At 36.7% G+C, this 17314-nt stretch overlaps 2 protein-coding genes across 2 annotated transcripts; both read left to right on the top strand.

The window, feature by feature from the left end:
• Positions 1-7266: 7266 nt before the first annotated feature.
• LOC117333677 lies at positions 7267-15870 on the top strand. Its single transcript, XM_033893083.1, has 3 exons — positions 7267-7343; positions 13660-13714; positions 13901-15870. Exons 2-3 carry the CDS (start codon positions 13660-13662, stop codon positions 15334-15336), a joined length of 1491 nt encoding a protein of 496 aa, XP_033748974.1. The 5' UTR covers positions 7267-7343; the 3' UTR covers positions 15337-15870.
• On the top strand, positions 8562-9809 carry LOC117332366 (cysteine-rich, acidic integral membrane protein-like). Its single transcript, XM_033891253.1, has one exon. It carries the CDS (start codon positions 8562-8564, stop codon positions 9807-9809), a length of 1248 nt encoding a protein of 415 aa, XP_033747144.1.
• Positions 15871-17314: the final 1444 nt, after the last annotated feature.

The following is a 17314-nucleotide window of genomic DNA, read 5'->3' as shown; positions in this document are numbered from 1 at the left end:
ATAGACCACAAATAAAGCTGCTCCTTTCTTGTCAGGTTTTCCTGCGACCACCGGATGTTTGTTTGAGGAACGTATTCGTGGAAAAACGGAGCACCCGTCAAAGTCAGTAACGATGGTTTCCTTGAACATAAGGTCGTTCGTTGCCATGGTTTACGAGAAGGCTGTCTTTTAACTGCAAAAAATATAAATAATTAGCTACCTTCCTTTGAAAGCGCGGCTCCAGAATGTCTGCCGGATCGTTCGCCTGGAACTGCTTGCAAAGGGTCTTAAAATTAACAGCAATACCTATTTGGAAGAATATGCTCGGCATTTATCTTAACTCTCGTGTTTTTCTTAATGAGAAACGTCAAGACAATTTTTTTTTTAAATAATGTAACTCTAAGTTTAACAAAAAGTCCAATATAACCAACAGACAATACCGACATAATAACGAAACCGTAATGCTAACTCAAAAACAACAGAGAATACCGACATAATAACGAAACCGTAATTCTTACTAAAAAAACAACAGAGAATACCGACATAATAACGAAACCGTAATTCTAACTCAAAAACAACAGACAATACCGACATAATAACGAAACCGTAATTCTAACTCAAAACAACAGAGAATACCGACATAATAACGAAACCGTAATTCTAACTCAAAACAACAGACAATACCGACATAATAACGAAACCGTAAATCTAACTCAAAACAACAGACAATACCGACATAATAACGAAACCGAAATTCTAACTCAAAACAACAGACAATACCGACATAATAACGAAACCGTAATTCTAACTCAAAACAACAGACAATACCGACATAATAACGAAACCGTAATTCTAACTCAAAAACAACAGAGAATACCGACATAATAAAAGAGTATAACATACAATTTATGATCAGTTAGTCCGGAACGTGGAGTCGGACAATAACTGTTGGTATAACATACAATTTATGATCAGTTAGTCCGGAACGTGGAGTCGGACAATAACTGTTGGTATAACATACAATTTATGATCAGTTAGTCCGGAACGTGGAGTCAGACAATAACTGTTGGTATAACATACAATTTATGATCAGTTAGTCCGGAACGTGGAGTCGGACAATAACTGTTGGCATAACATACAATTTGTGATCAGTTAGTCCGGAACGTGGAGTAAGACAATAACTGTTGGTATAACATACAATTTATGATCAGTTAGTCCGGAACGTGGAGTCAGACAATAACTGTTGGTATAACATACAATTTGTGATCGGTTTAAAAATTGTCATTTACAATATAAATAATTAATTGTGTCGTAAAAAAATAAACAGTTCTATTTTGATGGACTTCATGCTGCCGCGGTCACACAATACTATTAAACGTATATATTATGATGTTAACTATGATACTTAGGTGCTTCTAGAACCTACTATTGTACCTGATGTAGGTTATATCTATAGACTATTGTACCTGATGTAGGTTATATCTATAGACTATTGTACCTGATGTAGGTTATATCTATAGACTATTGTACCTGATGTAGGTTATATCTATAGACTATTGTACCTGATGTAGGTTATATCTATAGACTATTGTACCTGATGTATCTATAGAGGAAACACTGGGGAAATGCCTCAACCCTCGTTATAAATTAGGTCATGCGGCTTTCGTGGAAGACAAAAAACTAAATACTCGGAAGGCATTTAACATGCACAAACACACCTCATTGTCTGTCTGACTGACATGTTACATTGTTTTGACAAAGTGCCAATTAAAACATAATGGCAGATTTACTGTTTTAAAGTTAATGTAACATGTCCAGTTTGGTTGTCAGGGCTTGGTGCATTTAGTTTCCGTCCCCTTTGCACCGTTATCACAAAGTTAAAAATGCCGAGGATGAGACCGAGGGAGTTCTATAACATTTAGTATAAAACATATACATCATCCGTCTACTTCATCAACATCAATATAATATCGCATTGTAATGTAAGATTTTTACAACAATTGCGAATCACGTTTTATTACATTTTTACAAGTGAAATATCAAAAATTATTCATTTTATAAAAGTGATATTTTTCACTAGTGAAAAATATCACTTTTGCTGATTTGACCAATCAAATTAATGATTAGAAAATACCAAAATAATTGACCAATCAGAAAGCCCGACATATAAAGTATGTCAGCACCTGGACAGGGGAAACTACATTTTTTGCTTACAAATTATCGCTGTAGTCCTAGTTAGCATACGGGGTAGGGTTTTCGTTGATAAAAAATGTAATAAACAGAATATCTAACAGTGTCTTCAGTAATACCAAGTATTTTTCACGTGCGGCTAATATTTTGATATTTTTCACTCGTGCTGCGCACTCGTGAAAAATATCAAAATATTAGCCCCACTCGTGAAATATATTTGGTATTACTGAAGACACTGTTAGATATCCTCTATTTATCAACTTACAGTGTATATAAATCACGCTTGTTGGTCCGGATGGAAGCGCGCGAGGGGTCTTACTGTGGGAGGAAAACGGAGTACCCGGGGAAACCCACGTGGTCGGGCAGGTGACCCCATACCTTTTAACGTCCGATCGTGGAATCGAATCTCGGTCACCTAGGTGAAAGACAAGTTTGTTACCACTGCGCCACCCGACAACCCTATAAGAAAATATCGCATTCCCCCTGAAGCGAAGTATTGGATTGGGTATTCGTGCTTATTTTCACACTTATTGCGGAGAAAAAGAATCAATCATAAAGATAATGAAGAAAAAGGTTGAAGTGCTTTGCTAATTCTCAATACTAATTTGCTTAAACTTCAGACTACTATAGAAAGATAATAATTCTTAATTGTGATAATTAATTGATATCATTTGGATAAACATACATTTCCTGGACGAAGGCTCGTCACCTCAAACATTTATCAAAACTGCGCAAATAACTATCAGTTAGCCAACTTTAATTAATCACAAACGAGTTCCGACCTTTTTTGTTGTTGACGCTGTAGTTTAATTTGTATTGGTCTGTCATCCTGTGTAATAATGTTGATATACGCAATTTAACTCATTAATTACGCACTAAATATTTATTTACTTTCAATGTTTCATCTTGGAATATTGTCTTTAGTGCTATAGTGTTATAGTTTACTGTAATAAAATACCGGAAACAATGTACCTGTAATAATATACCTGTTATATTATACCTGTAATGGTATACCTGTAATAATATTCATGTAATAGTATACATGTACTAGTATACCTGTAATATTATACCTGTAATATCATACCTGTTATAGTATACCTGTTATAGTATACCTGTAATAGTATACATGTACTAGTATACCTGTAATATTATACCTGTAATATCATACCTGTTATAGTATACCTGTTATGGTATACCTGTACTAGTATACCTGTTATAGTATACCTGTACTATTATACCTGTACTATTATACCTGTTATGGTATACCTGTAATAATATACCTGTACTATTATACCTGTAATATTATACCTGTTATGGTATACCTGTAATAATATACCTGTAATAATATACCTGTTATAGTATACCTGTAATAATATACCTGTAATGGTATACCTGTACTAGTATACCTGTTATAGTATACCTGTTATATTATACCTGTAATAATATACCTGTAATATTTTACCTGTAATAGTATACCTGTAATTGTATACCTATAATGGTATATTAATATTATAATCCTTATACTTTATCTGAAATAATTTACCGGCTAAACGTTCCTTATCGATTGATACAATTATTTAAGGAAACGAACACAACATATCAGCAGATTCCTGACGAAAGTTAAAAGGCGGGAAACACTAAAGAGGTGGAAAGTGATGTAACCTGACGAAAGTTAAAAGGTCAGGGACGAAACACTAAAGAGGTGGAAAGTGATTTTACCTGACGAAAGTTAAAAGGTCAGGGACGAAACACTAAAGAGGTGGAAAGTGATTTTACCTGACGAAAGTTAAAAGGTCAGGGACAAAACACTAAAGAGGTGGAAAGTGATGTAACCTGACGAAAGTTAAAAGGCAAGAAACAATAAAGAGGTGGAAAGTGATATTACCTGACGAAAGTTAAAAGGTCAGGGACGAAACACTAAAGAGGTGGAAAGTGATATTACCTGACGAAACTTAAAAGGTCAAGGAAGAAACAATAAAGAGGTGGAAAGTGATGTAACCTGACGAAAGTTAAAAGGTCAGGGACGAAACAATAAAGAGGTGGAAAGTGATATTACCTGACGAAACTTAAAAGGTCAGGGAAGAAACAATAAAGAGGTGGAAAGTGATGTAACCTGACGAAAGTTAAAAGGTCAGGGACGAAACAATAAAGAGGTGGAAAGTGATATTACCTGACGAAACTTAAAAGGTCAGGGAAGAAACAATAAAGAGGTGGAAAGTGATGTAACCTGACGAAAGTTAAAAGGTCAGGGACGAAACAATAAAGAGGTGGAAAGTGATGTAACCTGACGAAAGTTAAAAGGTCAGGGACGAAACACTAAAGAGGTGGAAAGTAATGAAACCTGACGAAAGTTAAAAGGCAAGAAATACAAAAGAGGAGGAAAGTGATGTAACCTGACGAAAGTTAAAAGGTCAGGGACGAAACAATCAAGAGGTGGAAAGTGATGTAACCTGACAAAAGTTAAAAGGTCAGGGACGAAACACCAAAGAGGTGGAAAGTAATGAAACCTGACGAAAGTTAAAAGGCAAGAAATACAAAAGAGGAGGAAAGTGATGTAACCTGACGAAAGTTAAAAGGTCAGGGACGAAACACTAAAGAGGTGGAAAGTAATGAAACCTGACGAAAGTTAAAAGGCAAGAAATACAAAAGAGGAGGAAAGTGATGTAACCTGACGAAAGTTAAAAGGTCAGGTACGAAACACTAAAGAGGTGGAAAGTGATGTAACCCAACAAAAGTTAAAAGGCAAGAAACACTAAAGAGGTGGAAAGTAATGAAACCTGACGAAAGTTAAAAGGCAAGAAATACAAAAGAGGAGGAAAGTGATGTAACCTGACGAAAGTTAAAAGGTAAGAAATACTAAAGAGGGGGAAAGTAATGGCAAGGGACTTAAGTATGGAAGATTGGGATGACCAAAATCTCGACATGGATCCGAAGGAATTCCGAAATATGGAAGTAGGAATTGTAAACCCTAACTCAATAAAGTAAATTCTTTTCAATAAGTCAAATGAATGAAACGTTACAGTCAGTACCACTACTCAATGTACAATGAAGCGTGACCCGTATATCACATGATAATATGTTATTAGAACAAGGAAAGTTAACCATGGTTTTAACGTTTTTTAGAATCTATTATCTACGGATACAAATATCAATGTATTCCATGCATTTTGTTATTCATGTACATAACAGTATACAACATATATATATATATATATATATATATATACTAATTGTTATGGAGAGTATTGACGCGTGACAACCCTTTGTTGTACAGATAACGTCATGTAGATAATACTATATACAAAATGTATATACTTATCGTAATGGAGAAAATTGATAGGTGACAACCCTTTGTTGTACAGATAACGTCATGTAGATAATACTCTATATATACTAATCGTTATTGAGAGTATTGACACGTGACATGTAGATAATACTCTATATATACTAATCGTTATGAAGAGTATTGACACGTGACATGTAGATAATACTATATATATACTAATCGTTATGGAGAGTATTGACACGTGACATGTAGATAATACTATATACATACTAATCGTTATTGAGAGTATTGACACGTGACATGTAGATAATACTATATATATGCTAATCGTTATGAAGAGTATTGACACGTGACATGTAGATAATACTATATATATACTAATCGTAATGGAGAAAATTGACACGTGATATGTAGATAATACTATATATATACTAATCGTTATGGAGAGTATTGACACGTGACATGCAGATAATACTATATATATATACTAATCGTAATGGAGAAAATTGACACGTGACATGTAGATAATACTATATATATACTAATCGTAATGGAGAAAATTGACACGTGACAACCCTTTGTTGTACAGATAACGTCATGATATGATAAACATAGAGATATATGACAATATTTAAGCAAATATAATCATGGTAGATATTTCAAATCTCCACCGCAAAAAAAAACAAAAACTTGAGTATTCGAGATTAACATCAGATTATCTAACAATGGAACTAAACCACGAATACATTCGTAACTGGTGAGATGAGCTTTGATTAAGATAGGGAGGCCCTGTCTCTACACAACAAAATGGGCACAATTACTACTTGAACAGTACAATTGTATTATTTTGTTTTTGCAATCATGTCGGTCATTAATTACTTATATCAAAAGAAATGTACAGCCTTCACAAACAAGTGTCTGATGTATCAGCTACATGGCCGACCTCGAACGCGCCCTTAAATGGTCTTTTGACATGCGTTCCTCTACAGTCGGAAAGCCCTCTCGAACGAACCCATATATCACATCTCGGACACAGGGCTCTAGCCTGGAAATAGGCCTTATGCTCATTTTTTATGACGATATCATTAAAAATAAATTACTATTACTTAGTAATTCACGATTTCTCCATAGCATTTAATCATGTATTATCACCGTGGTAGATGTCTTGACTAAACATGTGACAAATTAAGTTTCTAGACGGAAATCTGGATTTGATGGACCGCGCGAAACAGGGTCGAAAATTTTACACATATAGTATTCTCGAAAAAATTGTAGCTTGTCCCCTCTCTAAAGATGCCCCCCCCCCCCCTCCGCCCTCCAAAGATATTTAAGAAATTATGTAGATAGACAACAATTCAATAAAATCGACAATGAACCCATGTTCCTTTGATGATACAGTGTATACTATTGAGAAATGAAATACAAACATTAAAAATCAAAGGAAGTTTCTAGGAGGCCCGGAGCCCATAAACAATAAATATAAGTGCTTCCAGGAACTTCAGGCACGTATAAAATTTCCCGGTACTTAGATTAATAGTTTAATTAGAAACTCCGTAAAGTGGACATGTATCACTGTCCTAAAAAACAAATGGTCCTCCTGGTATAGGTGGTGACCTTGAAACGTGTCCGGGTCCGGGGGGACAGCCCGCCGGGACATTAATCACGACTTGTCGTTTTTGTTGTTGTTGTCCTGGATTAATGATGATGATCCAAGGTTGATGCGTTTTGGTTTCCATGAAATTATGAAATAATTAATGATACGTACTCTAGATGACAAAAACCTCCAAATGTCCCTATAAAAGCTGATACGAATCTAACTTTAATTAAACTTCTCGGCTTAACATTGGCATTTTGATTTCAGCAGGCTCAATTCTCACCAGGTGAAGAGGTAAGTTTATATTTAATTAAGATTAATCTTCTAAAGTAGGTTTGATGTTTTGTAAATTGTTACCGTAATTTATAAATAAAAATGTTACATTGACTATGGCAGACATACATGTAGTAAACATCTGATTACTGACGATGGTGACGTGTACAGTATACATCTGATTACTGACGATGGTGACATGTACAGTAAAACATCTGATTACTGACGATGGTGACGTGTACAGTAAACATCTGATTACTGACGATGGTGACGTGTACAGTATACATCTGATTACTGACGATGGTGATATGTACAGTATACATCTGATTACTGACGATGGTGATATGTACAGTATACATCTGATTACTGACGATGGTGACGTGTACAGTATACATCTGATTACTGACGATGGTGACATGTACAGTAAAACATCTGATTACTGACGATGGTGACGTGTACAGTAAACATCTGATTACTGACGATGGTGACGTGTACAGTATACATCTGATTACTGACGATGGTGATATGTACAGTATACATCTGATTACTGACGATGGTGATATGTACAGTATACATCTGATTACTGACGATGGTGACGTGTACAGTAAACATCTGATTACTGACGATGATGACGTGTACAGTAAACATCTGATTACTGACGATGGTGACGTGTACAGTATACATCTGATTACTGACGATGGTGACATGTACAGTAAACATCTGATTACTGACGATGGTGACATGTACAGTAAACATCTGATTACTGACGATGGTGACGTGTACAGTATACATCTGATTACTGACGATGGTGATATGTACAGTATACATCTGATTACTGACGATGGTGATATGTACAGTATACATCTGATTACTGACGATGGTGACGTGTACAGTAAACATCTGATTACTGACGATGATGACGTGTACAGTAAACATCTGATTACTGACGATGGTGACGTGTACAGTATACATCTGATTACTGACGATGGTGACGTGTACAGTAAACATCTGATTACTGACGATGGTGATATGTACAGTAAAACATCTGATTACTGACGATGGTGACATGTACAGTAAAACATCTGATTACTGACGATGGTGACGTGTACAGTAAACATCTGATTACTGACGATGGTGTCGTGTACAGTAAACATCTGATTACTGACGATGGTGACGTGTACAGTAAACATCTGGTTACTGACGATGGTGACGTGTACAGTAAACATCTGATTACTGACGATGGTGACATGTAAACATCTGATTACTGACGATGGTGATATGTACAGTATACATCTAATTACTGACGATGGTGACGTGTACAGTAAACATCTGATTACTGACGATGGTGACATGTACAGTATACATCTGATTACTGACGATGGTGACGTGTACAGTAAACATCTGATTACTGACGATGGTGTCGTGTACAGTATACATCTGATTACTGACGATGGTGACGTGTACAGTAAACATCTGATTACTGACGATGGTGACATGTCCATTATACATCTGAATACTGACGATGGTGACGTGTACAGTAAGCATCTGATTACTGACGATGGTGACATGTACAGTAAACATCTGATTACTGACGATGGTGACGTGTACAGTATACATCTGATTACTGACGATGGTGACATGTACAGTTTACATCTGATTACAGACGATGGTGACGTGTACAGTAAACGTCTGATTACTGACGATGGTGACGTGTACAGTAAACATCTGATTACTGACGATGGTGACGTGTACAGTATACATCTGATTACTGACGATGGTTACGTGTACAGTAAACGTCTGATTACTGACGATGGTGACGTGTACAGTAAACATCTGATTACTGACGATGGTGACGTGTACAGTATACATCTGATTACTGACGATGGTGACGTGTACAGTAAACATCTGATTACTGACGATGGTGACGTGTACAGTAAACATCTGATTACTGACGATGGTGACATGTACAGTATACATCTGATTACTGACGATGGTGACATGTACAGTAAACATCTGATTACTGACGATGGTGACATGTACAGTAAACATATGATTACTGACGATGGTGACATGTACAGTAAACATCTGATTACTGACGTTGGTGACGTGTACAGTAAACATCTGATTACAGACGATGGTGACGTGTACAGTAAATATCTAGTTACTGACGATGGTGACATGTACAGTAAACATCTGATTACTGACGATGGTGACGTGTACAGTAAACATCTAGTTACTGACGATGGTGACGTGTACAGTATACATCTGATTACTGACGATGGTGACATTTACAGTAAACATCTGATTACTGACGATGGTGACGTGTACAGTAAACATCTAGTTACTGACGATGGTGACGTGTACAGCATACATTTGATTACTGACGATGGTGACATTTACAGTAAACATCTGATTACTGACGATGGTGACCTGTACAGTAAACATCTGATTACTGACGATGGTGTGACATGTACAGTAAACATCTGATTACTGACGATGGTGACATGTACAGTATACATCTGATTACTGACGATGGTGACGTGTACAGTAAACATCTAGTTACTGACGATGGTGACGTGTACAGTATACATCTGATTACTGACGATGGTGACATTTACAGTAAACATCTGATTACAGACGATGGTGACATGTACAGTAACATCTGATTACTGACTATGGTGACGTGTACAGTAAACATCTGATTACTGACAATGGTGTCGTCTACAGTAAACATCTGATTACTGACGATGATGACGTGTACAGTAAACATCTGATTACTGACGATGGTGACGTGTACAGTATACATCTAATTACTGACGATGGTGACATGTAAACATCTGATTACTGACGATGGTGACTACTGACGATGGTGACGTGTACAGTAAACATCTGATTACTGACGATGGTGACCTGTACATTATACATCTGATTACTGACGATGGTGACGTGTACAGTAAACATCTGATTACTGACGATGGTGACGTATACAGTATACATCTGATTACTGACGATGGTGACGTGTACAGTAAACATCTAATTACTGACGATGGTGACGTGTACAGTATACATCTGATTACTGACGATGGTGACGTTTACAGTATACATCTGATTACTGACGATGGTGACGTTTACAGTATACATCTGATTACTGACGATGGTGACATGTACAGTAAAACATCTGATTACTGACGATGGTGACGTGTAAACATCTAATTACTGACGATTGTGACATATATATATGTAATAGAAGGATAATGTATGATGTAATACAAATCGCATCTATATTAACTATAAGGGTACTATGATATGTAAAACAGATCTCACATCTATATTAACTATAATGGTACTATGATAAGTAAAACAGATCTCACATCTATAATTACTATAAGGGTACTATGATATGTAAAACAGATCTCAGATCTATAATTACTATAAGGGTACTATGATATGTAAAACAGATATCAGATCTATAATTACTATAAGGGTACTATGATATGTAAAACAGATATCAGATCTATAATTACTATAAGGGTACTATGATATGTAAAACAGATCTCAGATCTATAATTACTTTAAGGGTACTATGATATGTAAAACAGATCTCAGATCTATAATTACTATAAGGGTACTGTGACATGTAAAACAGATCTCACATCTATAATTACTATAAGGGTACTGTGACATGTAAAACAGATCTCACATCTATAATTACTATAAGGGTACTATGATATGTAAAACAAATCTCACATCTATAATTACTATAAGGGTACTATGATATGTAAAACAGATCTCACATCTATAATTACTATAAGGGTACTATGATATGTAAAACAGATCTCACATCTATAATTACTATAAGGGTACTGTGATATGTAAAACAGATCTCACATCTATAATTACTATAAGGGTACTATGACATGTAAAACAGATCTCACATCTATAATTGCTATAAGGGTACTTTTGTATTTCTGTATCAGCAACGGAAGCCGCACGTGCTCTTAAAACAATACAATTAATGCCGATGTGTTTTAACTATGATCAAGTGTTTGATGAAGTGTATCACGTTTTACACTTTAAACCATTTAAAAGATACATTTTTCCAACATTGAATCCGAAGTAAAGATCGGTGATAACAGATAGTCGATGTCACAATAATAAGTGCTAACTCAACCAGACGCTGTCTCAATCAGATACTGACTCAATCAGACACTGACTCAACCAGACGCTGACTCAATCAGACACTGACACTGACTCAATCAGACACTGACTTAATCAGACACTGACTCAATCAGACACCGACTCAATCAGACGCTGACTCAATCAGACACTGACTCAATCAGGCGCTGACTCAATCAGACTCTGTGTCAATAAGACGCTGACTCAATCAGACACTGACTCAATCAGACACTGACTCAATCAGGCGCTGACTCAATCAGACACTGACTCAATCAGGCGCTGACTCAATCAGACTCTGTGTCAATAAGACGCTGACTCAATAATATGTATGTCTGTATGTCTGTCTCTATCTCATGAGGGTAAAATAACAATAATATTGTCTGTCTGTATGTCTGTCTCTATCTCACCAGGGTAAAATAACAATAATATTGTCTGTCTCTATCTCACGAGGGTTAAATAACAATATGTTGTCTGTATGTATGTCTGTCTCTATCTCACGAGGGTAAAACAACAAAAATATTGTCTGTCTGTACGTCTGTCTCCATCTCACGAGTGTAAAATAACAATAATATTGTCTGTTTGTATGTCTGTCTCTATCTCACCAGGGTAAAATAACAATAATATTGTCTGTTTGTATGTCTGTCTCCATCTCACCAGGGTTAAATAACAATAATATTGGTTGTCTGTATGTCTGTCTCTATCTCACCAGGGTAAAATAACAATAATATTGTCTGTCTGTATGTCTGTCTCTATCTCACCAGGGTAAAATAACAATAATATTGTCTGTCTGTATGTCTGTCTCTATCTCACCAGGGTAAAATAACAATAATATTGTCTGTCTGTATGTCTGTCTCTATCTCACCAGGGTAAAATAACAATAATATTGTCTGTTTGTATGTCTGTCTCTATCTCACCAGGGTAAAATAACAATAATATTGTCTGTTTGTATGTCTGTCTCTATCTCACCAGGGTAAAATAACAATAATATTGTCTGTTTGTATGTCTGTCTCTATCTCACCAGGGTAAAATAACAATAATATTGTCTGTTTGTATGTCTGTCTCTATCTCACCAGGGTAAAATAACAATAATATTGTCTGTTTGTATGTCTGTCTCTATCTCACCAGGGTAAAATAACAATAATATTGTCTGTCTCTATCTCACGAGGGTTAAATAACAATATGTTGTCTGTATGTATGTCTGTCTCTATCTCACGAGGGTAAAACAACAAAAATATTGTCTGTCTGTACGTCTGTCTCCATCTCACGAGGGTAAAATAAGAATAATATTGTCTGTTTGTACGTCTGTCTCCATCTCACGAGGGTAAAATAAGAATAATATTGTCTGTTTGTACGTCTGTCTCCATCTCACGAGGGTAAAATACCAATAATATTTTCTGTCTGTACGTCTGTCTCCATCTCACCAGGGTAAAATAACAATAATATTGGTTGTCTGTACGTCTGTCTCTATATCATGAGGGTAAAATAATAATGATATTGTCTGTCTGTACGTCTGTCTTTATCTCACGAGGGTAAAATAGACGATGGTGACGTGTACAGTATACATCTGATTACTGACGATGGTGACATTTACAGTAAACATCTGATTACTGACGATGGTGACGTGTACAGTAAACATCTAGTTACTGACGATGGTGACGTGTACAGTATACATCTGATTACTGACGATGGTGACATTTACAGTAAACATAAAATAAGAATAATATTGTCTGTTTGTACGTCTGTCTCCATCTCACGAGGGTAAAATAACAATAATATTGTCTGTTTGTACGTCTGTCTCCATCTCACCAGGGTAAAATAACAATAATATTGGTTGTCTGTACGTCTGTCTCTATATCATGAGGGTAAAATAATAATGATATTGTCTGTCTGTACGTCTGTCTTTATCTCACGAGGGTAAAATACCAATAATATTTTCTGTCCGTACGTCTTTCTCCATCTCACCAGGGTAAAATAACAATAATATTGGTTGTCTGTACGTCTGTCTCTATATCATGAGGGTAAAATAATAATGATATTGTCTGTCTGTACGTCTGTCTCTATCTCACGACGGTAAAATAATAATATTGCCTGTCTGTACGTCTTCTCCATGTTTTTTAATAGATAAATAACTATACTAGGGATATTCTTACATATGTTTCAGATGGACATGAAGCTGTGGATTTCAGTAGCGACATTTATCTGTCTGTGCTCCTTTGGTAAGATATCATTCTATTTATCAGGAAATACAGTCAATACTTAATCTTATATTGAACAAAACAACTTAAGATAAGTATAATGCATTTAAAAATGTTATATGTTATACACCTTTTGTGAAAACCTAATGAATCATAAAATATATCCAGTTGCAAAGTCCATCAAAAATAATTGTTTTTCCCTTTCAGCTTTTACTAGACATGTTTCTCTGGAAAAGAGGGAGGCTGAAGCCGATAAACCAGCCATTGTGTCTCTAAAGAAGAGGGAAGCCGATAAACCAGCGATCGTGTCTCTGAAGAAGAGGGAAGCCGATAAACCAGCGATTGTGTCTCTGAAGAAGAGGGAAGCCGATAAACCAGCCATTGTGTCTCTGAAGAAGAGAAAAGCCGATAAACCAGCGATTGTGTCTCTGAAGAAGAGGGAAGCCGATAAACCAGCGATTGTGTCTCTGAAGAAGAGGGAAGCCGATAAACCAGCGATTGTGTCTCTGAAGAAGAGGGAAGCCGATAAACCAGCGATTGTGTCTCTGAAGAAGAGGGAAGCCGATAAACCAGCCATTGTGTCTCTAAAGAAGAGGGAAGCCGATAAACCAGCGATTGTGTCTCTAAAGAAGAGGGAAGCCGATAAACCTGCCATTGTGTCTCTGAAGAAGAGGGAAGCCGATAAACCAGCCATTGTGTCTCTGAAGAAGAGGGAAGCCGATAAACCAGCGATTGTGTCTCTGAAGAAGAGGGAAGCCGATAAACCAGCGATTGTGTCTCTGAAGAAGAGGGATGCCGATAAACCAGCCATTGTGTCTCTGAAGAAGAGGGAAGCCGATAAACCAGCGATTGTGTCTCTGAAGAAGAGGGAAGCCGATAAACCAGCGATTGTGTCTCTGAAGAAGAGGGAAGCCGATAAACCAGCCATTGTGTCTCTGAAGAAGAGGGAAGCCGATAAACCAGCGATTGTGTCTCTGAAGAAGAGGGAAGCCGATAAACCAGCCATTGTGTCTCTGAAGAAGAGGGAAGCCGATAAACCAGCGATTGTGTCTCTGAAGAAGAGGGAAGCCGATAAACCAGCGATTGTGTCTCTGAAGAAGAGGGAAGCCGATAAACCAGCGATTGTGTCTCTGAAGAAGAGGGAAGCCGATAAACCAGCGATTGTGTCTCTGAAGAAGAGGGAAGCCGATAAACCAGCCATTGTGTCTCTGAAGAAGAGGGAAGCCGATAAACCAGCGATTGTGTCTCTAAAGAAGAGGGAAGCCGACAAACCAGCCATTGTGTCTCTGAAGAAGAGGGAAGCCGATAAACCAGCCATTGTGTCTCTGAAGAAGAGGGAAGCCGATAAACCAGCCATTGTGTCTCTGAAGAAGAGGGAAGCCGATAAACCAGCCATTGTGTCTCTGAAGAAGAGGGAAGCAGATAAACCAGCGATTGTGTCTCTGAAGAAGAGGGAAGCCGATAAACCAGCCATTGTGTCTCTAAAGAAGAGGGAAGCTGATAAACCAGTCATTGTGTCTCTGAAGAAGAGGGAAGCCGATAAACCAGCGATTGTGTCTCTGAAGAAGAGGGAAGCCGATAAACCAGCGATTGTGTCTCTAAAGAAGAGGGAAGCCGACAAACCAGCCATTGTGTCTCTGTAGACAATGGAATCAGATCAATTTCATAATTATTAAAGTTCTACATAATTTCTGATTTCGACAACATATTTAGATAGGTTAGTGTTAGCCTTTCACAAATATTATTCCAGTAACCTGATCAGTATTTCTTATCGACTTAACATATTGACCATTTGACACTTGTTCACATGTACGATCCCTAATGTAGTTCGATACAATGTGATTACGCCCTCTTTTCTCCAGCGGGCTAGTTATTTCTGTTGTAATTTTAGGTCCATTATACATTTTGTTTGACAAATGATTAATTCATAAGAAACAATGCCTTTTTGGGCTGTTATTCAAACCTTGGACCGGTTGGTCAAATGTCCAAATCCCGGTTTTTTTTAAAGAAACATTTAGGATGAGATGTAATTTGAGTTGCTATGTTAAATATTTTATCACTAAGACAGGTCGTCTAAACGACAACTCCAGAATGCCAAGTTAGAATATTTACACGCGACTGATATCGCCAACAGGAATTGTTTATTTTGGATAATAAAGTAAAACATATACTACGGATGTTTACTTCAGTTGTTACTATCTACACGGCATACATATGGAGACGCCTGAACCAGATTATTGATATCACGACTTATCTTTTACTAGATTTGAGACAAGCTACACATATTCTATTTACGTTCTCAACAAGTTTATGACGTCGCGGCAACAGTACAATGACGTCACGTCGACAAAGCAAGCACATTACGTCGATATTTTGTTGCATTGACATATCGGCAATATAAGATACATACGAGTGAAATCAGGATCAGAGAAAAATAATCACTTATCCCCATGAGAACGAAGCAGGTTATCTCAACCCTCAGAGAAAGATTTTTTAAACTGCTAAACACTAAGCAAGCCTCGTGTTTGACATTTAAAGAATATTTTTCCCTTGGGTTGAAATACCCCTGTTTCTCTCCCAAGGGGATGACAGATTGTATTATTTCTATAGACCTGATCACACTGATAGCAAAATATTTGATTTTGATGAAAAGAATTTAGAACGGTTCAACCAGCATCGTAATTATTGGTGCCAAATAGTGAAATAACAAAAAAAAGTGTCACAATAGAATCTAGTTGCTGACTAGACCTGAACTCTGTTGCCAGGCATCAACTAGAGCTGCCACCGAGGGGGTGACGAGTATACCCCCGCTTTTCCATGATAGGATATGTAAAAAGGGTTATTTCGGAAGAAGCCGTTACTGGCGACACAACTTCATGCCATCTTTCAACTCTGTATAAAGTTTCAAGAAAAGTGAAGAAGAGTGAAATCCATAAAGAAATGAGCGAATGCATAGCCAGAGAAATTTTGTGACGGACGGACAGACGGACGGACGGACAAGGTGCTTCCAGTATGCCCCCCTAACTTCGTTGCGAGGGTATAATATTTTAACAACAAAAATGTGTGAACTATACTCGTCGATTGGAGATAAACACTATCATAGACAAGCATAATTCAATCATCGACAAGTCACCCAGTATTCTACCATTCAGTTATAATAGCATCCGCTTGATGATATTACAGCTATATCAACAACCTTTGGTAATACTGATATTTCGCTTTCTGAGTCTCCTAATATATTTAATAATAGTTAATTTCGGGAGCAGGATGTTTGGGATCAATTCACTGTACTTAATGATAAGAACCCTGCAGGGTCTGATGAACTTATACTGAATATTATAAAACCCCTATCTCCCTCTAATAACTCCCCTCACCATGTTACGTAATCAATCATGTCATCTAGTTCTATTCCTCTGTCTTGAAATTATGGCTAACATTAATTATATATATAAAAGTAGAGATGTGATAAAAAGGATGTCTCAAATTATTGCCCATTTTCTATTAACCTCATTTTCAATACATCATTAGAAAACCTCTTTTGAAACATGTCAATAATCATTTATTTCTAGTGACCATGTGTCATAAAACATTATGAAGAACTTGAAGTTAGATCAATATTTT

Source organism: Pecten maximus, chromosome 8 (assembly GCF_902652985.1).
Source record: "Pecten maximus chromosome 8, xPecMax1.1, whole genome shotgun sequence".
Taxonomy (NCBI): Eukaryota; Metazoa; Mollusca; class Bivalvia; order Pectinida; family Pectinidae; genus Pecten; species Pecten maximus.
Note: the sequence above shows the minus strand (reverse complement) of the source record. Positions and strands in the feature narration are given on the sequence as shown.